This window comes from Perna viridis, chromosome 2 (assembly GCF_037379345.1).
Source record: "Perna viridis isolate PV_CMFRI_1.1 ecotype Kerala chromosome 2, ASM3737934v1, whole genome shotgun sequence".
Lineage (NCBI taxonomy): Eukaryota > Metazoa > Mollusca > Bivalvia > Mytilida > Mytilidae > Perna > Perna viridis.
The window spans coordinates 16466706-16493725 of record NC_142446.1 but is presented as its reverse complement, the minus strand read 5'-3'; the positions used below and the strand labels follow the sequence as shown (position 1 = coordinate 16493725).

Sequence of the window (27020 nt, the reverse complement as noted above, 5' to 3'; positions counted from 1 at the left end):
GACTGAAATGAAAAATGGTTGTTAACCGAAAGCCGATTGGTCCGCCAGTACAAGGTACATAAACACTAACACTTCCGGTAAAAATAAACACAACGAAAAGGGGGATACCAACTTTAAAAAAAAAATATGTACGCATACACTGACGAAGATGCCGTCGAAAACTATCAGAGATCCGTGAGAGGTAAAGTTAAGATACATTTCTTTGGATTAGTTAGTTCATTATTTTGGTAACCCTAGCATGGAGCTTATTTATAATCAGTACAGTATCCTTCTATCTGCATGAATGTTGTATTGACAATTAAAGACTAGCAGTGCAGTAACACTGAATATGTGTTTTCACAACATTAGGATAATACAATCTGTGTTAAAACTTTGTCAAATGGCTAATGAATGATTTTTTTTTTTTAAATCAGAAACTTGTCTGCTGTTCACACTGACAAGTGACATGTCACAACACGACTGTTGTAATAAGGGACAAACTTTTGTACACCTACATAGCCTATTTCTTTTTGAAAATTCTTCATGTTCCTCTTCAGTTGATATTGTTTCAAGTCTCTGTAGACAACGTTTTCATAAGCTATATTGGTGATGTTTAAACAAGGATTTATATATAGCAAGGATTGGAATCTTGTGCAATTTTACAAGTACAATAATAAATATGTTGCATGGGGCAATATACAGTGAGATTACCACGATCCATTTCATTGATGCTGAATGTGCCCTGTTAATGGTGGACAATTTCCATCGTTTCAGCATTTCATCACAATAAATTAAGGTATTCTGACCCATATGGTTTCAAAAAAAATTTAAATATCCCACCTCAAGTTGCCTCCGGACTTTTTCATTGTTTTGTTTTTCAATACCTCGATTCGAGACCTTAATCTCTCATCAAATTTTCAACCTGGTCCCACCTTCTAATGCAGTCTTCCCTCCTCATTTAAAATTCAAACTCCTTTTTCCAATCCAGATCAATCGTCATAAAATTTGTTTGAAATTGATTTGAAATGGTATGAGAGTGTATATAAGGAAGTTTTATAGCTGTAGCTTTCCCTGCATTTGTGATATCAACGTTTTTATATCCCTTGATTTTGACTTCTGACTGCGTAGCCCCGGCTTCAAGGGCGGTTTCACTCCTCATTTAAAATTTGAACTCCTTCTTCAAAACCGAAACTATCATCATAAGGTTTGTTTTAAATTGAACAAAATAGTCTGAGGGTGTAAATAGGGAGTGTTATAGTCACCTTCCTTCAACGTTTTTATTTTACCTACTTTTGACTTTTAAAAAAATGGCGACCGTAGTCACTTCCTTGAGGACAGTTTTCCCTCCTAATTTGAAATTCAAACATCTTCTTCAAAACCTGAACAATCGTCATAAAAAATGAACAAAAATAGTCTGAGGGTGTATATAAGAAATTTTATAGCTGTTACCTCCCATTCTTTTGTGATATCAGTGTTTTTATTTGACCAACTGTTGATATAAAAAAAATGGCAGCTAGAGTCATGCCCTCAAGAAAGGTATTGCCTCCTAAATTAAAATTCTAATACTTCTTCAAAACGGGGATGATCATCATAAAATTTGCATGAAATTGATAAAAAATGGTCTGAGGGTTTGTTAAAGGATGTTTATAGCTGTAGCTTCCCTAGTTTTTGTGATGTCAATGATTTATATGACCTAATTTTGTCTTCAATAGGGTATAGGTGGCAAGTAGCTGTGGCCATTATACTGAAATCTTGCCACACGAGATATTGTGATAAATACGAGATGGCAATCCTTCTATATTTAACTCCTTGGTTTAAAGAAGACGTGACACAAAAATTTGATGTATTACACCTACTATATGTATAATCAAATCGCCTCTTGTAGTCACGGAACGTTACTCCTGACAAATGTACCAGTACCATATATAAAGTGTAATATAAAGTCCCTGCAAGTTCAGAGGATACATAAAAACATGTTCATTTTTCATTGGATTTTGATAATATTTTATAGGGTTTTGATAATTTAATTTCATAACCCATAAGGGTTTCTAGCTGAAGCTTCCTCGTGTTCTAAATCTTTTTTGCTAAAATTGAATATTTTAACTGACCTATAAAAATATTGTCCATACCAGAAAAGCTCCCTTAAACTCACCTAGGATCATCTATTATATACTGTGTATTGTGTCAAATTCTCCATGTAAATTGTTTTATTTCAAAACTGTAAGACAAAAGAAATTTAATCATATTTCAATTATTATCAAAGTCATACACCTGTGCCACGGGTCGCCGAACCATGTAAAGATAAAAGAAGCCGCCCACCCTATCTCTTGGTCATAATTAAGTTTACCGGGCTTGCTTATTAATATAACCCAGCAGTAAAGAAAGAACAATACACAGAATGTCACTATTTTAGTTGTACCCTCTGTTCAAGTCCTAAAAATAGTGTGCAATATAGTTGTGTATTCACCACGTGGCGATGAATGCCTAACAAAAATGAAAAGCTGACAGAAAACGAGAAGAACTTTAATCTTCTTACTTTCTAAACATGATTATTGCACCCATACACGGATCAGTGGACCACTCTGCATTATATATAAAAGCTATTTTCGAAGATGTATTTATTTTTTGATGCTCATGTATACATTTTCAATTTACCCAAATGGAGATTGAGAACCAATGATGTAGCATTTCCATATATGCTAATTGAGTGTTACTACCTGTTTTCATTATGCATATTAATTAGGTCATCATGAAAACACAAATAAAACATTCTAACTATATCTAGCACTAACCTGATGAAAATCGTTTATTACACTTGTATCTAAACATACATTGTACTATAGTTTTATAAATATAAACTTTTATAAAATGATATTTTTTGTGTCACATCTCCTTTAAAATTCAATTGAAAGGAGTAAGTTCAGTAAGGACCCCTTTTGGCCTCTTAATTTGGGCATTTTTGAAAATTTTAATAAAGCTGATTTCTAGGTATTAGAATAGTAAAATGGTCACAAACACTGAATAGAAGATGTGTTTTACAAGATTTATGACAGTATTCAAGATTAGCAGTATGCATTTATGTAACTTTTACAAAAACCTTTAACTTTTAACATTTCTGCAATTTTTAAGATGGTTTTTGTGTGGAACAGAAGTGGCCACACAAGAAATTTTTACACTAGTTGTAACTGACAGTTATACACAAAATATATGAAGCACGTGAGTCAACATGCATGTGGCCATTGTTAAAAGAGTTGAAAAACTGCACAAAATTTAGTGTTTTCTAGCTATTTAACGGATTTTCCCAATCTCAGCCAAGTTTGAAGGACATATTGTGACTGTATATGTTCAAATTATTACCATAAATCAATCAAATCAACCACATTAAAGAGCCGTAGAAACAACATAAAGTTTTTTTCATGCAGACTTTGTTTTTGAGGCCAAATTTTGCTCTTACCAAACCAACTTCTTTGCCGTAATTTGTTTTTTTATTGTATTTGTCTAAACTGTTTTTGCAAGAATTGCTTTGTTTCAGTTAGTGCCAAGAGTGTTGAAATTTATTCACATCCATTTGTTTATTCTTAATTCCAATTTACCTGTTCATGCACATTGTATGAGTATAATTCTAGTAGCACTGCAGCATACACATACAAAATATAGGTATATGTACATATAATTGGCTTGGAGCAACATCAACATTTTAATATCCGATTTTACATTAAACCAGTATTGAGTTTACAGTTCTTATCCTAAAAAGAATTGTTCATTTTGGTAGGAACCTGTACAGATTTTGTGCAATGATGGTTAGGTTGGAACCAGTATTTTGATGTAACAGTTTGTGAACATGTACTTTGCAAATGTTCAAAAATTGATGGATCTATATGTAGTATACGTATTTAGTGAAGTGTTTACCTGATTATTGTTGACCCTTAGATTCGAGTCACTTTATTTGTATATTGTAATATCTATATATCTATATACAATTTAAGTAAATAAACTTTTTGTATACTGTAAATATGGTTTTATTCTACCTTCCCAAACACAGTTTGGGGGTAAAGCCATATTAGAAATCATCTATCTGTTCACCCATTTGTCTGTCTACATACCCCGTAGAAGCTACTTGATGGATTTTGGTAACATTTTATAGGATGGTTTTGGATCATTCATATGCATATTTCCATGAAGAAGGATAACTATTGCCAGATGTTTGCAAAGAGAGATAATCTATATTAAGGGTTTTTAGCTTATAAATCTTGTAAGCACAACTCACATTAATACCCCAAACCACTTTATAAAGATTTTAAAGAAGTTCTACAGGAAGGTAAGGCTAATTTATCAGCCTGCATGAAAGAAGATAGTAGGAAGATAATTAATGTCCACAAAGGGAAATAATCCAACTTTTGGGTTTAAAATGATTGAAGTCCATTTAAATTATTTCTCTATTATTTATATTTACAACTGCTTATATTAACTATCCTTTGACTCAAATTTCCTGTTACCTTATGCAAATTCAAATCTTTCAAAAAACAGTGAGTAATTTGATAGGTTCCCTCTTAAAAAAAAATGAAGATATAGTTTAAGTGAAAAATTTGAATGTAGCAATCAGTATGCAGAGAGAATAATCAAGGGAACCAAGGTTATAGCGGTAATCAAAAGAATATAATCCAGGGACAAAGAGCAGACATGGAAAACAGACAGACACAACAAAAAACATAATGTAACTAAAATCATACATACAAAGTAACAAAAGCGAATGAGCAACTCAACAGAACTATACAAATTAAGTTCTCATAGAATCTTATTGTTAAAAATATAAATGAATGAACACTACTGTTATGGCAAGATATATGTTTAGTTTCAGATTTATTGTAATTTACTGTTTATTTCCAGAAAGAGCAAATGCAAGTCTTCATGAGTTTGAAGATCTCCTCCAAGGAAAATCACCAAATGCTACATCTCAGTCAAAAGCCAAGCATCAACTAGAGTCAGTACTTCACCCACGTACCCTAAGATGGTATGAAGATAACAGTCGACCATCTAAGTACAGAGATGCTGCAAGTCAACTCAACCAAATCTTGGGCCATGAACCACAGGTAATTCAAAAGGTGTCTGTAAAAATTAGAATTTAATGGGGTCATCAAAGGCCTTTTGACTACTAAATATTTAAGGGTACACATGGTTGGTATTTACAGGTCATACTATAATAGGTTTTAATACAGCTCTACATGTATGTATAATACATAAAATATAATGCAAGTAAATATTGTTACCAAATCATGTATTTGGCAACTCATTTTACTACATTCAACTTGTGAGAGTAGATAGAAGAAATAAGTAACCTTAGAAACAGGCTTATAGAATGAAACTTTATGCTTTTTAATTTATAACTGCATTTAAGAAACAATCTGGGACTGGAACTGGAGGTCAAAGATCAGGATTGCCCTCCCCTGAAGAGCTTGCAGTAATTGTACAGACACAAACTGATTATATGTACCAGTTGGAAGCAGAAAACAGATACTGCAAGGTTTTTATGACATTTAATACTCAATTTTTGTAATATTTCAAATGTAATAGCTACTGTTACACTGTTGTTTTAAATGTGGTAAACAAGATGTAGGTGATTTTGACATAGAAAAAATTGTATCTCAGTTTTTTGTTCTGTTATGCTTTGTTGCTTTTTAAATTATGATAAGAAAATGCTTTAACTGGGAAGTTAAAAACATTTAAATGTTTTCACTTTATTGACAGTGTATAACAGACATGTGGTAATCATATTTGTAATTGTAATCAGCTGTAATAAATGGCATGTAATTGTTTGCATGTAATTAGATGTAATCAGTAATTATTAGAAATATGATTACTTGTAATTTATTTTAATTAATTACAGAACCAAAATGGACAGTAACCATGACTACTTTCTGATTACTTTTGGTTAATTTTATTTGATTATATTCTAAATCCTTTTTTTGGGGAAAAAGATTCTTTTGGCATCTGATCTAGTATTTTTCTGCTTATTCTATCAGCAAAAAGGAGTGCCATATGGACCTTTTCCTTTTCTTGGATATGATTTCATGAAGTTCCACCCTGAAGTTAATTCAAAGCATGTTAAAAATCCTTTAATGCAACCTCCATTTGAAAATGTATGCTGGGAGCATATAAAATTATTATAAAAATGTCATTTCTGAATCATTTACATTTTGACACTTCATATGTACACAAGTAGTTAAAAGGTTAGGTGTGAAATTAAAGCCATTTCAGTTACATGTACTAAACAAACAAACACTGGTTAAGTTTCTATCTTAGCCTGGGGCTTCATTTTCTTGTAGCTTGATGATCATTGATTTTATAAACAAATACAATTAAATGTTTCCACAGTTAATCAAGTGGAAAGTGAGTGAGTTCTTGTCCAAACACCTATGTAAACTTAAATAGTGGTTGTCATTTCTGTCACCGTATCATGCCAAAGACAATGGTCTCGGTACGCTGAAATAGAAAGGCGCCACGCCCTTGGTGCCCTTACACACGCTCTTCTGCCCTTACGTCTTTTCTGATACGCCCATGTGCCTTTTTTTTTGCAACGGTAAGTTCCGAACAGGTGGTTTTTTGCATGATCGATCAATTTCCTGTCATAAATATTACAACTACAGTCATGACTCGTACCTGAAGTTTGCCTAGAGAGTACAATCATGTCATTAAAATCAATTAGTGTAGATTAAACTTCACAGGTGTTAATTACCAGATATCAGTTACAATTTACCTTTTGTTTTTTGTAATTGATTAACATGATTAGTTTGAAGTAGGTGATGAAAACCTCAGCGCGTGCCCACCACTTGGGTGGTATGATTGATCTCAACAAGACTACTCTATGTCACAGCTGATATATATATATGTAACATGCGTTTTGAGTCAGTTTTTAGTTATTCATAAACCACTATGCCTTCGCAGAAACGACGTTTAGCTCAACTTGCCAGCGACTCAACTCGGTACCAGTCATTTTATATTTTTTTTCAAATAAAATATTTATGTGACCACGTACATGTACTGATGACGTTAAATTTTCGAAAAGTTTAAAAAAATACATAATTTTAAAAGTTTGATTGCTTGTTTGAACCAGTACGGCAGCTGACATGATTTTATCGTGACCTATGACATGACAAAAAATAAATTTCTGAAAATAACTTATAAAAACTCGCTGCTCGTTAGATTTTAAAAGATTTAGTTAATATTTATTGGATTAGATATTTATGAAAAAGTTTCCAATGTTGTGCAAACAAAATTAATTACAAGATAGACAATGACAAATAACATATACTCATATGGAGATCGGAAGCTGATTTGCAAATAGTTTTACTTCTCCATGGAATTTTCTCCATAATTAAAATTTATAAAATTCATATTCAAATTTCATAGCCAAAAAACTAAAAGACAGCAACCCATCCTTAATCACAAACCACTGCAGAGACCATCGACTTGCACTAGCCTGTAGAGATAGCTTCAACTCCTTACCAGTCATGAAGAAAACTGATGAAACGTTAGAAAAAATCTACAAGTATTACAAGTATAGTTGCGTCCATACATCCAGTCTGAAAATGGTTCAAGCTGCCTTTAACCAAGCACCACTGAGCATTAAAGAAGCCAAACACTACAGATGGTTATCCCATGACCAAGCAGTTTCCAGCATAGTTAGATCCTATAAAGCTATTGTTGTTGACCTAGGGATGTCAGGTATAAGCAGTGACCCAGTTGGTAATGGTATCCTGAAGAGTCTTAAAGACCCAACTACACTTAGATCACTCTTGTTGCTGGCAGATACACTACCACACATATCCACTTTATCACTGGTCTTCCAACGTAGAGATGTTAACCTCAGCATGGTAAAACAGTAGAAGACAAAACCATCAAGATGTTAGAAACCAGATAAACCCAAGATGGACCTTGGCAGCTGAAATACTCCCAGATGTCATCTGATCTACAATTGACAACTACTCCAAGTTCTGACTTCAACACAAAAGTCAAAGAACCATTCCTCACCGAACTGATTACCAATATCCAAGACAGGTTTGTTGACACAGACATCATTGACCGGCTTTCATCTTAGATATGACTATATCTTAGTTCATATAGTAACTATAAAAAAATTTTCATATAAACCATAAGAGGTGGGGTTCAGCAGCTACATGTAGTTATCAGAAAGAAGAATTCAAACAACAAAAACAAAGAAGCAAAGAAAATTACATACATAGGAAATGAAACAAACAACTTGACATGGTGAACATGCGAACCAAAAAAAAAGTGCCCTTTTCCGACTACAAAGGTGCCCCTCTGCTCAACAGCACCCTGCCCCTTTCAATTTCTAGCTGGGGCACTGCCAAAGACACCTTGTAGTTTTTTTTTAAATTCCAGCTGAAATTAAATGTCCAGTCAAAGCAACATGCAAAATATGTACGTTGGTCATATCGGGCAATTAAAAAACCTTATATAAACATTTAATTTATTACAAACGTTGTTTTGTTGTACATGTGCATATGTTTTGAAAACATGCTGACTTTATTATCTACCTCAAAAGTGTTCATACTTCTTTAGAATGTTTCATTAAACACATACCAAGAAAGTTTGAATTTGTGGTATTAGTTACTATCTTTGAGAAAAAGTATAAAGTAATCGAAAGTAATCATGATTAAGTGATGAAATCAATTGTAATTTAATTAATAACACTGCAAAAAATGAGTAATTTAATTGTAATTGTAATCATAAAATGTAAAAGTAATTGTAATTTAATCAATTACAATTCTATATTATCGACCACATGTCTGGTGTACAAATGTAAGAACCAATGATTGTTTCTTAAAAACTACAGATTAAAAATCCACAAATTTAAGGATGCGTTAGTATTTTGAATTTAACAGGAATGTTGATGCATATAAATATAAAAAATCTGAAATACACTGTATGTCAAAGGTTTATCTTTGTTACTATCATAGACGGTAGGCTTTACATACAAAAAGATGGTTGGCCTGAATTTAGCTGAAATATTGCTGCTCGGGCATTAAACCTCAACAAACAAACAAAAAGATAGTTTTGTTGTTTTTATTTTCTTATTCAGGATGAACTTTTTGCAATGCGAGCTCGATTAAGTGAGTTAATAGAAGAAAATAAAAGCCTCCATGAAGAATTAAAATCCAGTGTATTACAAGAAATTCTTGGAGAGGAGAAAGAGATCAATAAAGTGAGTTTATACTGACATTAATTCACTACAGTGCAGCTTTACTTTCCATTTCTGAACGTCAATCTTTCATAAGGCATAAACTAAGGGGGTTTTCTGTTTCATATCGTATCTTCTTGGAATTAATAGTTTGATGAAATTGAATTCAGAAAAAAAAATTGATAATGAAGATTTATTTATTGATAATAATAAATTTATGGTTATTCCATTTCAAGGTAATGTATATTTGATTTTTGAGTACAATTATGTTTTACTATATTGTATGACATGATATTACATGTACTGGTATTTTGTAGTTGGATGATTTGTTTAATGAAGAGATGGGAGGAAGGATGTTTCAGAAAAGAGAATTAAAAAATATTCAGGTAGAAATGGTAAGACCATAAATATGTCCTTATTATGACTTTGTTATGTAGTCCATAATAGCAGTGAAGTCAATGTAATACTGAAATTGATCTGCAGTCACACTATTTATAATATGAAATATTTTTTAGTTAATTAATTTCTTGCATTTTTACATGGATAGGCATTCAAATATTCAAGAATTTTGCTCTAGCTATCCCCAAATGTACTGTGTTTACCTCACTTCATTATTGTTCAAAATATTCAGGATTTGGCATTTTGTATTCATATCTAATGCTAAGTGCACTACACTTAGTGCATACAAGTGTGAGATTATAATCATGTGTATTTTTTTAACTTTAAACAGGAAAGATTGAATTCTTTACATGCTGCCAAATGTAACAGACTAGAGGCACAGTTAGACCATTCAAGGTATAAAATATGGAATGACAATGTAATTATTAGCCCAGCATCTATTTAGTTAAAGTTAATAGATATTCATTGATTGACCTTTTCAGTTAAACAAATAATGTACATTAAGAATGTTGTCTTTAATGCTTGAGAAAAGTATTATGTTTCATTATAAATATTTAATGTAAAAAATAAATGAAAGTAGTTCATGAAGCCTGATGCTGCTTTTAATTAGTATTATGAAATACAGAACAACTCTGTTTATCAAATTTAAAAACCCAGTACATCCCAATCTTATTTTGTTTCTTTCAAAACTGAAATGAATTGTTCCAAATAAAAATGGTTCCTTATCTTGTTATAGGTCTGAGATAATGAAATATGAGCAGATGATAGAAGATTATAAGTCACAACTAAGAGTCCATGAATCCATACCAACCAGAGATAATGGATTTTTACCTTATGCTGATGGTCATACTTCCTTCCATGTACATACAATAAATCATCTTACAAGGTAATGTAACACTGAATGACTTCCATGTACATACAATAAACAATCTCGCACACAGAAACCTAGCTCGCTACGTTTACCATGTAGATACAATAAACCATCTCACACAGAAACATAGCTCACTATGTTTACCATGTAGATACAATAAACTATCTCACACAGAAATGTAGCTCGCTATGTTTACCATGTAAATACTATAAACCACCTCACACAGATATGTAGCTTGCTCTGTTTGCCATGTACATACAATAAACCACCTCCCACATAAATGTAGCTCGCTCTGTTTACCATGTAGATACTATAAACCAGCTCACACAGAAAAGTAGCTCACTCTGTTTATCATGTAAATACATTAAGCCACATCATAAACAGTGAACCACTTCACACAGAAACGTAGCACGCCCTGTTTACCATGTAGATACTATAAACCACCTCACACATAAATGTAGTTCACTCTGTTTACCATGTAGATACTGTAAACCAGCTCACACAGAAATGTAGCTCACTCTGTTTACCACGTAGATACTATAAACCAGCTCACTCAGAAATGTAACTCACTGTTTACCATGTAGATACTATAAACCAGCTCATACAGAAAAGTAGCTCACTCTGTTTACCATGAAGTGACAATATACCACTTCGCACAGAAATGTAGCTCACTGTTTACCATGAAGTGACAATATACCACTTCACACAGAAATGTAACTTGCTATGTTTACCATTTAGATACAATAAAACACCTCACACAGAAACATAGCTCGCTATGTTTACCATTTAGATACAATAAACCACCTCACACAGAAACATAGCTTGCTATATTTACCATGTACATATATTAAACCATCTCACACAGAAATAAAGCTCACTATGTTAACGATGTAGATACTATAAACCACATCACTCAGAAAAGTACCTCATTATGTTTACCGAATAAATACAATATACCACCTCAAACAGAAAAGTAGCTCACTCTGTTTACCATGTACATACTATAAACCACCTCACAGAGAAAATGTAGCTAGCTATGTTTACCATGAAGTTACAATAAACCACCTCACACAGATACGTAGCTCGCTCTGTTTACCATGTAGATACTACTATATACCACCTTACACAGAAACGTAGCTCGCTATGTTTACCATTTAGATATTATAAACCACCTCACACAGAAAAGTACCTTACTATGTTTACCCTGTACATTCATTAAACCACCTCGCACAGAAGTGTAGCTTGCTCTGTTTACGATGTACATACAGTTGACTACCTTGCACAGAAACATAGCTCGTTCTGTTTAACATGTACATACAGTTGACTACCTCACACAGAAGTGGAGCTTGCTATGTTTACAATGTGAAAAGCTTGAAATAAATGTCATTTGACACAATAAAATAATCAACAAACCAATGCTGAATGCCTTCACTGTACATGCAAATAACCACCTCACACAAATGTTACACTCAATGTCTTCATAGTATATGTAATAAACCACCTCATTGAGTAATACTACACTAAAAATCTTCTAGTACTAAATACTTGCAGTTTTTGTCCCAGTAAAATATTAAATGGCTCAAAGTCAAAACATTACATACAACACATTGTTTTGTATTACTGAGTTTGAAGTGAGCATATGAGTTACGTTACTGATTGCAGAGAAAGAGATGAATTGATGGACCAGGTGACCAGTCTGAAGAATAGGGTGCAAGAAATGAGCCATAGAGAAGAAGAAGCATACCAACAAATGAAAAAAGGAATAGAACTTGTGGAACAAGCTCAATTAGAACAGACACAGGTAAATCAAGAACTACCAGTAAAAAGATATTATTTAAATTTTCATGCACAGAATCTTTTATTCGTGTATATCAGGGCCCTGTTGTAAGGTAATGCTCAGATATTGTTAGCTCATGATAGTTCTTTCATATCTAGGAAAGTTTTGAATAATTCATACTTATTTATTTAAAAGTTTGAATCAACTGTACTTGTATATTTTCAGGCATTGGTTCAAAAGGAACAACTTTCAGAGGAATTGAACAACATGAAAGAAAGATTTGATAGAAGTATACTAGATACACAGGCCAAACTCCATGATGAAAGAGAAGCAGTGAGGCGAGAAAACAAATTACTTGTAGATGAACTCAATGCTAAGGTAAAACATTCATACTGAGTTTGTCTGGAGAAGGTATTTAAAGTTACATATTAGCTTGGTCTTCAAGATCAGTTTTGATTTCCATTCTTAACCGATTTGTTTACATGTTTAAACTCCTTCTTAACCCCTCAAGGCATTTGATGAAATTTTATAGAAGGATGGGCAACATTTAGTTGAAAGATTTCAAAGGGAGATAATCCAAATTTAACAATTAACTGCATCTTAAGCGGGAGGGTAGCTTGCTCACAATTTTTGAAGTTACCTTTCATAGGTAGATAGGATTGTTTATTAAATTACAGATTTATAAGAAAAATTTGGAACTGTGTCTGTTGATAGACAAAACAGTAATTTTTATAATGTATTGGTAAGAAGGGTATTTGTTAATAAAGGTTTTACTGTAAATAGGTATTTGGAATGTCTGTTGATTAGCATACAGATTTTTACCATAAAAAATAAGGTGGATGGATAAGACAGGTGTCTTTGGATTAATATTCAGACTACCATACTAAAATAGACTTACCTTTCCTGTGTATACCTAGAAAGTTTGAAGTTTAGGCCTAATTAACATATGTATCCAAAGTAAAAATTTATTTTCTTAATTTGAATTTAAAGGACTAGAGAAACTTTCTTTGTTTATGATATATAAACTGCTTAATTTGGCTTCTTGCCAACTGAAAGAAATATCTGTGTCTTTTATCCTGGTGGATTGGTAGTTTAATGGTTGGTTGCTATCTGCCTAATCATAAAAAAATGGTACCTATCAATTGCATTGAAACCACTTTATGCAGTATTTTAACTTTGACATATAGTTGCTTTTTGATAGACTTATCTGAATGTATTCTGATTTACTGCTTTCACTTGGTATTTTTATATATTTCACAGCTGAAAGATATGTTAGAACAGAATGCTGCCTACTCCTCAGAATTAGAAAAATTATCCAGGGATAAGGTGGCTCTTATTGGGGAATTGGATGAAACCAAACTGCAACTTAAACGATTTGATAAAGAGACATCTATTGTAGGTTTCATTATTTTTTGTACAATATTTTGGAGTTATTTAAGGTTTTACTTAATTTGAATTGGATGTGAACCAGTTTATTCAATTAAAATTACAATCAGAACAATGTGTTTACTAACTTTGTACTTATATATTTATATCTTTGTACAAAAAGAATCCATGGTATCAAGCAGATGAATTTGAATAAAATTATTCTTTTAAAGATGTTTGGGACATTGTTGCACAATTCAAGTAGAATTTAACTGTGCTCTTTTTGGCTGCCACAAAAAATTAGTTCACTTGGAAAAATATATACATAGTATAATGTGTTTCTTACCTTTAGGCTCATGACACGTTTAGGCAGGAATCAACTAACGCCAGCCTACAGAGAAGTCACGCTGTTCAGGAACTTCACAAAATAAAGAAAGATTTTGAAGTGTATGCAACTGAATCAAAACAGGTAAGTTCAAATAGGCATTTTTTGGTGGGTTTTAAACATTCCTCATTACTTTAAAAGATTTTTTTTAATGGTTTTGAGGAAAAGATATATTTTTCTATAAACCATGTTCCAATCAGAAAAGGGTATTTTCGCATATAGATCATTGTCAGTTCTATCTGAATGTGGCATGATACCTTCCATTTATAGCGTGTAACTGGCAGTAGGGAATTTGGTTTTTACAATGTGTTTTTCCTAAGTTATTGTTTGTTGAAGAGAGTACATGTAGTACAATTAAAATGAATTCAAAGAAAAGACTAAAGTTCACTGAATTTTTAAAAAGTTTTTTATTGCCATCACTTGGCATCTGTCGTCGTCTGTCGTTAACAATTTTTCTGAAACTGCTGGACCAATTTGAAACAAACTTGGTGTGAATGTTCCTTGGGGTATTCTGCATAGAACTGATGTGGGGATTTTTGATCCGTTGAAAAACATGGCCGCCGTTACTAAAAATAGAATGTAGGGGTCAGACAGTAGTTCTTTCGCATATATCTCCAAAACCATTCTGACATGGGAGTAAAAGTGTTTAGCATGATGAGATCTATCTGCGGTCAAATTTTCATTTTCATCTATTAAGCCATGTTGGAGTTATTGCCCTTTTTCAACGTTTTTTTGCTATTTTTAATGTTATTTCTTTTGAAACTCTTCTCCTCTGACACCACTTGACCAATTGGAACCAAATTTGGTATGAATGTTTCTTGGGGTATCGTGCATAGAACAGTAGTTTTTCGCACATATCTCCTAAACCGTTAGGTTTAGCCAAATTCTGACGGGATAAATGTGTTCAGCATGATGAGATCTATCTGTGGTCAAATTTTCATTTTGATATGTTAAGCCATGTTGGAGTGATTGCCCTTTTTTGACGTTTTTTTGTTATTTTGAATGTTATTTCTTTCAAAAATCTCCTCTCACACCACCCGACCAATTGGAACTAAACTTGGTATGAATGTTTCTTGGAGTATTGTGCATAGAACTGATTTGAGGATTTTTGATCTGTTGAAAAACATGGCCACCATTACTAAAAATAGAACATAGGGTCAGACAATAGTTTTTCGCATTTATCTCCAAAACCATGTAGTTTAGCCGAATTTTGACTAGGTAAAAGTGTTCAGCATGACGAGATCTATCTGTGGTCAAACTTTGGTGAAAATCTGTTGATCCATGTTGGAGTTATTGCCCTTTTTGGACGTTTTTTGCTGTTTTTAAGGTAATTATTTTAAAAAATCTTCTCAGAAACTGCTCTACAGAATTCAATGAAAGTTGACATTTTTGTTTTATAGGGTATCCATAACGAAATGACAGATTTTTGATTGCTGAAAAAACATGGCTGCCATTTCTAAAAATAGAACAGTGGGGTCAGACAGCAGATTTTTGCATACATCTTGAAATCTGTTAGGTTTAGCCAATAGCTTTCAATTGCTGAAATGATCCTTATTATAAGGCTTACAAATGTGTCCATGAATCAAATGGAGTCAAATTGTCTGACCATTCGTTGTTAGAGTTATTGCCCTTAAAAGGCAAAAATGTAACCAGGTCAGCGATTCAGGCTCCTGGGAGCCTCTTTTTAAAAAAAAAAAAACAGGTGTTGAAATGTGTTATAATAGACTATTTGTTTTTTTCTCCATTCATCTTTTCTTTGATTGTGATCTTTAGATTTCCCTTTAACAGTAGTGAGGGGTTAGTATTGGTGCAAGGTCTGGGACATTTCTGACCACTGAAATTTCAGTTGTGTAGGTCCTGGACTTATAACTCTTTTAATTGTTACTAAATTGAGAACTTTAGGTTTTCTTGACATTGATCATTTATTTAAAACTTTGGACCTTTCATTCTTGTAAGTAGATTTGAACCTCTGATAGTAAACTACACGTAATTATGGCCCTCAGTCTCTAAAACTAATGGTGAATGATTATATACCATAAGGCATTGTTAATTATCAAATAGTTCCATTTGAACATTTTTCAAAGTTTTGACAAGTAACAGAATCTTTTACAACTTTGTATTGTAATGTTCTTTAAATGTTTCAAATAAAACAAAACTTGATTGTTTATGGTTTACAAGGTACTGTTAAGTGGTGAACATATCTTAATTAATCTATTTCATACCAGCCAAGAAAGTAATTCATTCTACATAAGAGAATAAAAAGCCTTTCCTTTTAGATTTAAGTATAGTTCAACCATAGAATCATGCTAAAACTGATCAAAAGCTTATTTGTGCACATTTTTTAATGGAGACCATAAAGGCATAAAGGCCATCTTTGATTCTGATTGACCTGTTTTAAAATGTTAACATTATCTGTAACAGTTATTTTAATTAATTTGGAAATTTAAATGATTGTTGACACCATGACAATGTTTAAATATTAATTACAGTTACTACTACATGGACCATTCAAAGCCATGAAAATGCCATTGACATTTGCTATTTGGTTATTGGTACTATTTTGTTGTACCTTATCAATTAAATAAATACAATTTTAAACTCTCAAACACCTTACTGCTGAATTAGGAGAAAAGCAGGATGTCAATGGAAACAGAAGATTTAAGAAGAAGATTAAAGAAGGCAGAGAGAGACTTGGTGAACAGTAAAGAAGAATGCATTCATCTTACCACAAATACTCAAGCTTTGGAGAGAGAGGTATATCTAGTGGAAGATGAAATAATTATTTCAGTTTTTTTAGTTCAGCTGAATCAAATCAGTTTATATATACTTTGAAGATAACATCAGCTTTACATATTTAATTTAAAAGATTGATCATATGTTGAACTTCCAGTTTTGTATTTGTCAACCCATTTCATTATACCCCATGAAGCAGAGTAATGCACAGTGGTCCAGATCACAGGGACTTGAGTACACAAGTATTAATTTCAAATTCTAGAAATATTTGTATGCATTCAAGTCATAGGGAAATGGTATATCCTTTTATGGGCTTGTTTGCAATTATTATAGTTTTGTTTGTGGTGTGGAATGAATACTACTGTTTTTCATATCATATTGCAATGGTGATGATTTTTTTATCAGAACATTCTATAAACTTTACCATGATTGATAACATTCTGTTAATTTTTCAAATCATAATAAATAATGAAGTTTATGGATCTGAAAAAATAAAGATATTAATGCAGTTGGATGCACCAGTCAATGGGTAATGAAACATCTGTATAACTAATGTATAATGTATTCCTTTCCTTTTTACTCATATGTTTTTTGTTTGTTTAAGTTGCATTTAGCCAAGTTAGCTCGAGACAGCATTGAACGAGGACGTAATGATGATCTGAAAGCCATGTCAGTACGTTCCAAACAGAGAGAGGAACAACTCAGTGGCTTTATAGAAGATGTTGAGGAGAAGAATGGTAAGTTTTATCCCTGTCTCTGACTTAGAACATATTCTTAGTGGAGACATATGTCGATCTGATTTCCATACTTCATGATAGTAAGTTTGTACATGATGTTGTTTGATAGTGTATATAAGTATATATCATTTTCCATTTTTTTGGTTTGGCTGCAACCAATGCAAGAATAAGATTTTACTATTCTGTTGTCAGCTTCCACATTAAGATTTTAATGTTAAGTTTTCTGATTAGGTCAGTTTAATATGAACCACTTGTGCTAGATATGCAGTTGCAGTATTTTATCACAATTATGTATCCATTTCATACATATCTCCCTGCAGTCAGGGTCTATTGACATTGACATTTCTTGTTAAAAAAAAATTAATGTTTAGTTTTCTGATCAGGTCAGTTTAATTTGGTTCTATTGTATTAGGTATGTAGTTACATCAGCATCACTACTTCACAGTTAAATATCTCTTTCATGCATATGACCCCCACTTTATGGTCTGTTGACTTTGAAAAACACCACTTTGTTACACTTCCATACATGCAAACAATCAACTATACCAGATGAATCTGTCCACTTTGGTCAAATGGTTGTATGGATAAAATGTTTAAAATTAGTAACAATGTCCCTATCAACTTTTAATTAACATTGTCCTTGTCTGACAGAAAAGACTTCCTTGTGATAACTGTTTATTTCCTCATTGCTTTTACTGTAATGAGCCTTTTAAATTTATTTATTTATTTAAAACAGAGAGAACTAGGTTATTTTGTTTTTATACCTTTGTACAATATTTTAAAAGCATTGATTTTGTGAAAAAGTGAAGTTTTGTTTGTTCTTGAATGGAAGTTTTTAAGTGCACAACTATGTATTGAAGACTAAATGTTCCTCTTTCAACCCTGTTTTTTATGTAAATTATACTTCTTTCATAGTTATGGCTGTCAGGCTACCAGACATTTTTACCTGCAATATGTATATGAATATATATATTTTTTTGAAAATGTACACCTCCTATTATGGAGAAGTTTGATAATTTTTTGGGTAGATTTTTAGCTTGTTGAAGTTAAGAGTTTTTGTTACCTTATGTTGTGAATGGTGCCTTCTTTGTGTAATCTGTAACTCAAAAATTATTAAAGCAATATTATCTAAACTGTGCACAGTAATTATGTTTATATTGTAGATATGCACCACTCATTATGGGGAAGTTTGATAATTTTTTCCCTACATTTTGAGTAGGACAAGTTGAGTTTAGCCATTTTTTGTCATTTTAAGTGGTAAATGGTACCTAGTTTGTGTAATCTGAAACTCGAAAAAAGTATTTTAAAAAGCAGTTTTATTTAAAATTAGGAATAGAGATATGGAGAAGTTTGAAATAATATTTTCCTACACTTTTAGCATGTTGAACTTTGCCATTTTTCAGCAGTATTTGTTATCATTAGAACATCACACATGGAAATTTGTAACCCATATTGTTTTTTTCTAACTTGCTTAGTGTTTATACCTGTATACATATTGAAGACACTTATGTGCTGACAAATATATGATAGTGATACAAGGTCAGGTCTGGCTTTTTATCTAAAATAATGATGTATTGAACTGTGAGATTTTTCATTCAATTTTGTCAATTTCCTTTTTAAATTATTTAAATTTGCTTTGATAGTGAACTTTTTATGACTAATTTGTCTGATGAAGAACCAATGGAGGTTTGCTGATTTGTTTTTATTTTTTGTCTTTCATAAAAAAATTAGCTTATACTTTGATTAAATAGCTAGAACTACCCATGATATGGATGTGATGTTAAAGAAACAGAATCGATTAATAAATAAGCTGAGAGATGAATGTAAACGCCAAGCAGCACAAATTGAAAAGCTAGTCAAGAAAAACCGGTAAGCTATTCTTATTCAAATTCCTTATTGGTCTTATTTCAAGCAGTAAAACTTATATTATGCCTTACCTTTGCAATTCTTTCTCTCAATTTTTAATTTGAGTATAAGTGTATAGTTCTTTAAGAAATTGGTGCCATATCTAAAAAAGAAGACAGGGATTGATATTGGGGTTGTGAGTACTTGAATCATTTAGGAATTTGCTGTATAACTTAAATGTATAAAATAAAGATATTGTACGACAAGGATTCCTATCACTAAAACCAGGCTGGGGTTGATATTTTGGTTATAACCCTAATTATAGAAGAAATAGGGGTTATAAAGGACAAAAAACTAGTAATTTCCTTGGTTTCTGGGCAATAATTTGAGTAAACATGTATGGATCTCTAAGAAATTATACTTGTACAAGATTTCATTCCACTATCGAATAATTTAATTACAGAAGTAACACGATTTCAGATTGGAAAAAAAAAATTGTCCGTCATCTCATAGACCAAATTTTTTATATGACTATGAAGTCATCAACCTTTTTTATTGGTTTTATCAATGAATTTTGATACGGTAATTGAATTATAAGGAATGACTGTTATATTTTTTGAGGGTCTTTTTTGAAATAACCTCAGTGCTGCACAAATGAAAATAACCTACTATGCAGGTTATTTAGTGTGCACCACATGATTTAGGTTATTTCTTCATAGACTGAAAAAATATATCATTCCTTAAATATTTTGATGGATTTAAAAGGTTTATAGCCCTACTTTTTGGGGTAATTTTATGTACAATATTCTGAGAATCTTGTTTAAAAGCACATTGTCAATAACAGTTGAAGTGTCTAGTAATAACTTAAATGTAGCTGATATTTTTGGTTTGCAGAAGTGAGTGTGGTAACCTTAGAAAACAGAATGATGAGTTACGGATGAGATTGGAGAGAGCAGTGTCACACATGACTACTTTAGAAGAACAGAGTGAGCAACATGACAGAGTACACAAAAAAATGACAGAAAGATTAAAAATGTTAGATGACCATGGACAGGGTCAATCTCAACAGGTAAATATCATAGGCCTTCATTTGCCTTGTGTGGTATATAACCTATTAGGTAGTTCTCATAGAACTTCAGTTATGTTGTGTGGGATCTAATCCGACCAACAGGTAGTTCTCATAGAACTTCAGTTATGTTGTGTTGGATCTAATCAGACCAACAGGTAGTTCTCAAAGAACTTTATTATCATGTGTTGGATCTAACAATAAATCTAATATCAGGATGTTCTCAAAGCATTTTACTTACCTTGTATGAGACTTCATTTTTTTTGTGTGGATCTAATCCAACCAACATGTAGTTTTAAAAAGAAGTTTACTTTTCTTTTGTTGAATCTAAGCCAATCAATATCTACTGGTAGTTCTCAAAGAAATTTACTTAGCTTTTGTCAAATCTAATCCAATCAAAATTTAGTTCAAAAAGAAGTTTACTTATCTTGTGTTAGATGTAACTTAGCTAAACAAGTTTTGTTATAGACCATTATGTTGTGTTTTCACCAATCCAACAGAACTATGTCATTTGTAATCTTTTTAGTATCAGTCAGTGGGAACTATAATTTGTATTTTTTATTTTTCTATGCATTTGCAACTAAAAGCTGGGACATATTGTTTGACCCCTCTCTGTACGTCTGCCCCACAGGTTTTGGCATTAAAACGATAAACACTTGATTAAAATGTAAGGAATGTATAAGTATTTATGGTTGGAAGCTGTTGGAGGATGCAGGATAGTGAGTTCAAAGTTATAATAGAATGATAGGGGAAAATGTGAGTTATCTTCCTTTGTTGATGAAATTGAAATGCATTTCATACATTTTATACCTCAAAATACTGACACTTCAACAAGAAATGAATGTCAATAATGCATTTCAGATAATATTCTGAATAAGATATCTTGGAAAGACTTGTGTGTTTTTTTTTCCATAAAGATTCACCTACTGCCTGATTCTTACAGAGTTCAAGGCAATAGGAAATATTTATGTTCAAGGATTGTTTACCCTTGTATGATTGAATGACTCTATCATCAATCTGAATATGCGGTTATTATTTCAATTTTTTTGTCAATAGTTGTAAGCTCCCTTTATGATTATTTTTCTTATTTCAAATTTTTGTTTGAAAACTAATTGAGCTCATTTTCGTAGACTAAAAACAATTTTTTCACATTATAATGCAAAACTTACATGTAATAACATGAATAATAACACGGAATATTTATATTTATTATGAAAATATGCATAATGGAGACCAAGATTTTACGGGTTTTTTTTTCAAATGTCTATCATGTTGTTTAAATATAAGTAGCAGAGAGTTCCCTCGCTACCATGATGGTCATGAATTATAAACTTCTCCTTGAAAGTAAAAGCATTTTGAATTGATGACAAGAAAGAACCTATTTAGCAGTCACCATTTTCTATATCAAAGCTTCATGGTGATCGCTATATAATAATGGGGAGGGGGGCAGCTATGTAATTTGTATGTCCCTGCTTAAAAAAATATTTGGTATCTAGCACTTATTGGCATTGATAAAACAGATGTCATTAATAATAATTTGTTGTCATTAATATTTTAAGGGTCATGACCTTCTACACCAAAGATGATTGTTATTCCTATATTCTGTTTTTGTTTTGTTTTTTTTTTGTTGTTGGATGTTTTTGGTTTCTTTTCATCCCATTTTCATTTTTGATACAAAAAAATCATAAATGACATCATTTGACCAAACAATACTCAAGGACTGCTTTATGTGAAGAACAAACCATTTTAAATCTCCCAATTTCAACCTCCAACATTAAAAAAAAGAAAATTGAAAATTCTAGGGAAAAATTTTAATTTTCAAGTGTTATAATCATATTTATTTTAAAACATTTATATTTACTCTTTTTTGTGCTGGGATAAACACAAGTGACTTCTAGGTTTGTTGGGCTTATGTCAAGTGCTGAGTGCCTACATCCAATCAACCTCTTTCATGTTTATCTCTGATGAGCATCTCTAGTTCTCTTTGGATCTCTTTAAAATCTATCAGAATACAACCCAGATCAGATTTATGGAATCAATCCTATTTTGTAAGTATAAGACATTAAAAAATATTGTCATTTATATCTGTTCTCCTTGGTGTACATGCATATATTTATTGAGGATTGATAAAAATCTAATAAGCAGCTGAGAGCTCAGTGAAAAGTTGCTTATTTATTGTGTTGCTTAAGTGTCAATAGACAAATATTTCATGTGTGGGGCCATCAGATGTGTCTTAACAGAGTATTCCTACTTTAAGTGTTTAGCAAAACAGTTGTGTCCCTGTGGAGTGAGGGGGCATCACTTTGTTTTGATTGTTGATAAATAAAATTAATGTCATTGCTTGTGGTTAAATAGCATTCTTGATTCTTTACTAAATTACTAAATTAACCAACATAAAAATATTCATAGGGAATTAAATTTTTCAAAAGGACAAAATCAATTGGCAGAAGAATTTTGAAATACTTTTTACTATATGTTTCAAAGTTTTTGCCCTTTAAAGTTACAAGCGGATGAATCTTTAGTTTGTATCTCTTACAAGTAAACCATAATAGAAAACAGTTAACAATAAATTTTAATTTTCAAGTGTTATAATCATATTTATTTTAAACCATTTATATTTACTCTTTTTTGTGCTGGAATAAACATAAGTGACTCCTAGGTTTGTTGGGCTTATGTCAAGTGCCGAGTGGCTACATCCAATCAATCTCTTTCATGTTTATCTCTGATGAGCATCTCTAGTTCTCTTTGGATCTCTTTGAAATCTATTAGAATATAACCCTTGGACAATCCATGATGTTCATTTTTATATTTTTTAGATAATGTTGTGATGTTGGTCCTTTTTGTGCATTTTCATATTTGCCCAGATTCTGAGAAGAAGCCTGGTTAATTGTATTTGTTGTTAAGGACGACTCTGAGTAAATTACTCTAACAAATGTTTTGTATGAGTGTTGATGATTTGTTACAGAGAGTATCCTACTTGATAGATGATACAGTGTACTGGTTATAGTATACACATCTTTATAGAGGGGACATATTATCTTATACCAGAGTGCATCAATCTGTCATTCACACTTTGCACAATAATTCAAAAATGCTGTCCCCCATTTTGTGAAACTTTTGTGAAATGTTCTCCTTTCAATTTTTATAAATTTCGGTTTTTGAATTATGGGAGTTTATTTGTTCAAAAATGGGTTGATTTTCTGATTTGCACTATAACTCAATGACCCTTGCTATGATATCAATGAAACTGTTGAATTGTTCATTTAAATTGATGTTAGTTTCCCTTTTAATTTTTGTTTGTTTCTGATTTTGCAATTTAGAGTTATTTAATAAATCTTTGTTGAATTGTTTCTTTATAGTTACGTTAGCTTCCCTCTGATTCATATATATTTTGGATTATACATTCTTGAGTTATAGGATTTATTCATACAAAAATGGGGTAATATTTATGCTTTCAATTTTTATTTATATATATTTATTGATCATACCCTCCAGAAACAAAATGTTTGGTTCTACAGAATTCCCATCGTCTGTCCATCTGTCAGTCTGTGCCTTATTGCATATATTTTAAGTTATTTAAGCATTTTCATTTTGGTCAGAATCTTATCCTGTGTCAAACATTTGTTCACAATAAAAATTCAGAGCTGTGTCAATCTTGAATTTGGAGTCCATATTTGTCCCATCTTTTCGGGGTTTCGATCTCTGCATATATAGCTGCATATATCTTTTATAATATGAGATGGACATCTACCGTGGTATCACCATTAGTTGTAATCTTGCTTACTTTGTATCATGTCTTTGGTGCTTGTTATATCCAGAGTAATACAGTCACTCAAAGAAATGTTTATACATTCTGGTGTCATCATCTTAATACATTACTTTTCGAATACCTTAATTGCATTTTTGGTCAAAAAAGCTCCATGGTCTTCTAGCAGGACATTATGCTATTTCTTGTGAAGACTTCTGGGAGCTTCCATACCTCTCACTTATTTATCAGGATTTCAGTAGAAGTATATATTCTTTTTTTTTTTCATTTATAGGTCTTTAACACTTAAAAAGGGGGAGTTGTAGTTTGTGTTAATTGGAATTTATTTTTGAAAATCATTAATATTGGATAAATAGTATTAATGGTAAATCATTTGCAAAGTGCAGATTTGTTATTACACATGTTATATGCTTTCATCTTCTTACAATTTACAACAAATAATATCGTTAACTTCAGGGAATAGAGTTGTCTTTCTTTGATTGAATGACAATTGCCTGATAGTTGACCTAAACTTTCTATCATTGAAAGTCAATTGTCCAGTTGACTACCTAAGGAATTATTAAACCCCAAAATCCATCTCAACTCTTCTACTTTTGGTGTGGTACCTTCTTAAACTTCCTTTCAAGTTTACATTAAATTTAAAAAAAAAACTGGGAGCAATGCTCACTTACTTGATTCCCTCACTCCCCCATTTGATTGCATGCACCTTTTAACCTTCAGTTTGATTTAGATCAAATTTCAACAATGAAATAGCATAATGGAAATATATAATAAAGATTCTGTGAAATGTATTTAATTCCATTCAGTGGTATAGGAGGTGTAACAGATAAGAGATGGTCCCAGGTCCCCATATTCACAAATGACTGGAGTCCATGTTTTGCCAGATTGATTTGGATCAAAATCTAAAATAAGAAGTGCACAATGGGACACATGTAATAAAGATTCTGTGAAAGTTTTATTCAATTCCATTCTGTGGTGTAACCAATAAGGGATGTAGTGGAAGGAAGGAAGGAAGGAAGGAAGGACACCTCTGTTACTATAGGTCCCCAACTCACAAGCATAAATGTTTATTGAATGATAGAAAGTGTAAATCCCCTTTGATAATTGCTGGTTAACTACTTGGTAATGGTTATGAATCAAGAAAAGACCAACTCTGTTCTCTAAATTTAACTATTTTACTTGCTTTTAAACAAGGATAAAAATTTCTCCAGCACTCACAATACTTTAATTGATGTTCTGTGTATATATTTCTCTGCAAATTATACCACAAGGTTCCACACCAAAAGGAAGGTTGGGATGGATTTTGGAGTTTTTGGGCCCTACCCATTTAGGAATTCTAGTCCAACAAGAGCTTAAAAGAAACATTGTCCTAATCTTTATATAAATTGCTTTTTTCTTGAAGTTTAATCTAGTTTTATTTATTTGGGTTCTTTGATGAGCTGAATCTGTATTAAAATTTTGATTTTGTGCCTTGTGTTCTAGTTGTTTTTAGATTTTGAATTTTCAGTCCATTTTCAAATAAATTCACATTGAGGTGAGCCTCAGATTCTAAAGGTCCAAAATTATACTCTGTTTGCTCGCTGCAAAAATTAAATTCTGCTATGAATTATTTGATGTGCTGAATCTGTTTGTTTTCTTTTTTATATATATATTTAAAGATTTTGGATATTGGACCATGATAGGTAAATGTTGAATTAAAAATTTTTAAGTTCTTTGACAACTTTCATTCTGTGTCAAAATCTTTGTTATGCCAAATTCATTTCATTTCTTTCTGTAGTGACAATACATTGATAGCACTTGTTATTGTTCATTTGTAGTTCCTTAATGTTGCAATGTGTTTTAGTTCTGAAATATGTTCCCTTTTACACCAGTAATTAAATTCAGAATTTCATTATTACATTAAAAGTCATGATACGTTTCGAGGTTTGTCTGTAATCAAATCAGAATCAATTTATAACAAACACATCAATTTTTACAAATGTAGAAGATTTTTGGCCTAAAAACATAAAAAGTACTTCAATTTGGTCATGGAGTGCACATTTAATACTTGAAACATATATTAGATTCAAATTTATTTACTCTGCTAAACTATTACATCAATGTAAATTTTCTAGATTGATTGTATATGATAAATGACTACATAAAAAAGATCAGTTTAAAAAGTAACAAACCTTGATTAGTATATCGAAGCAGGGAATTTATGTTGAAATATTTGTTCATTTTGTTGATTTTGTTCAATTTCTTTATAGTTTGTAATGGTTATGTAAACATCATAAAAAGGTCTGATAGTTATTTTACTTTAAGTTGAAAATCAATGAAAACTTAGTAATACTTTCAGTGCAGTAATACAGTTATTATAATGTGTATCTTTTTTATAGATACTGGAATTAATTGCTAGCCAGAGTCGTTTGATGAAAGATAGACAACTAATGGTTAAAGAAGTTGAGTTTTTACGAAAACAGATAGCCAAGAACAATGAGGAAGACCTTCAAAAATTTCTATCAACCAATAAATCTCTGATAGATGATATTATATCTACTGTACATTCAGAAGAAAAAGAGGCTTATATCTCAGGACCTAAAGAACGTGTACATTTTGATGAATCTTCTAAAACATGATCAGAGGAGTAGCAATTGTATATTTTATAAGTTAGCTAGGCTTGTTTTTTTTGTAGGTTTCTAATATAAAAGTTCTATTCATTTCATTTTTGGGAAAAAAAATGAAAAGAAGAGATTAGAAATTATGAGATATGGAAATTTAAGTGCTCCTCATATATCATTGATGATTAGAAAGGCAGGAAAAGTGCTACATGTTCCTGTCTTGTTTGATATCTATACCAATATGACTGTGATATTTTATACTTTACTCCATGATAATAAAATTATAGTTTATCATTTA

At 31.7% G+C, this 27020-nt stretch overlaps 1 protein-coding gene across 2 annotated transcripts; it reads left to right on the top strand.

Moving 5' to 3' along the window:
• Window positions 1-44: 44 nt before the first annotated feature.
• Window positions 45-27020, top strand: LOC148623832 (serologically defined colon cancer antigen 8 homolog). 2 transcript variants are annotated; one of them, XM_088566020.1, is made up of 16 exons: window positions 45-181; window positions 4867-5069; window positions 5375-5500; window positions 9080-9202; window positions 9496-9573; window positions 9909-9973; window positions 10314-10463; window positions 12111-12249; window positions 12451-12603; window positions 13486-13620; window positions 13943-14059; window positions 16601-16729; window positions 17313-17445; window positions 19197-19314; window positions 20185-20359; window positions 26501-27020. In XM_088566020.1, exons 1-16 carry the CDS (start codon window positions 127-129, stop codon window positions 26738-26740), a joined length of 2139 nt encoding a protein of 712 aa, XP_088422146.1. In that variant the 5' UTR covers window positions 45-126; the 3' UTR covers window positions 26741-27020. The 2 variants fall into 2 exon arrangements, with proteins under 2 accessions (XP_088422146.1, XP_088422147.1); XM_088566021.1 differs by lacking the exon at window positions 26501-27020 and adding an exon at window positions 25781-25816.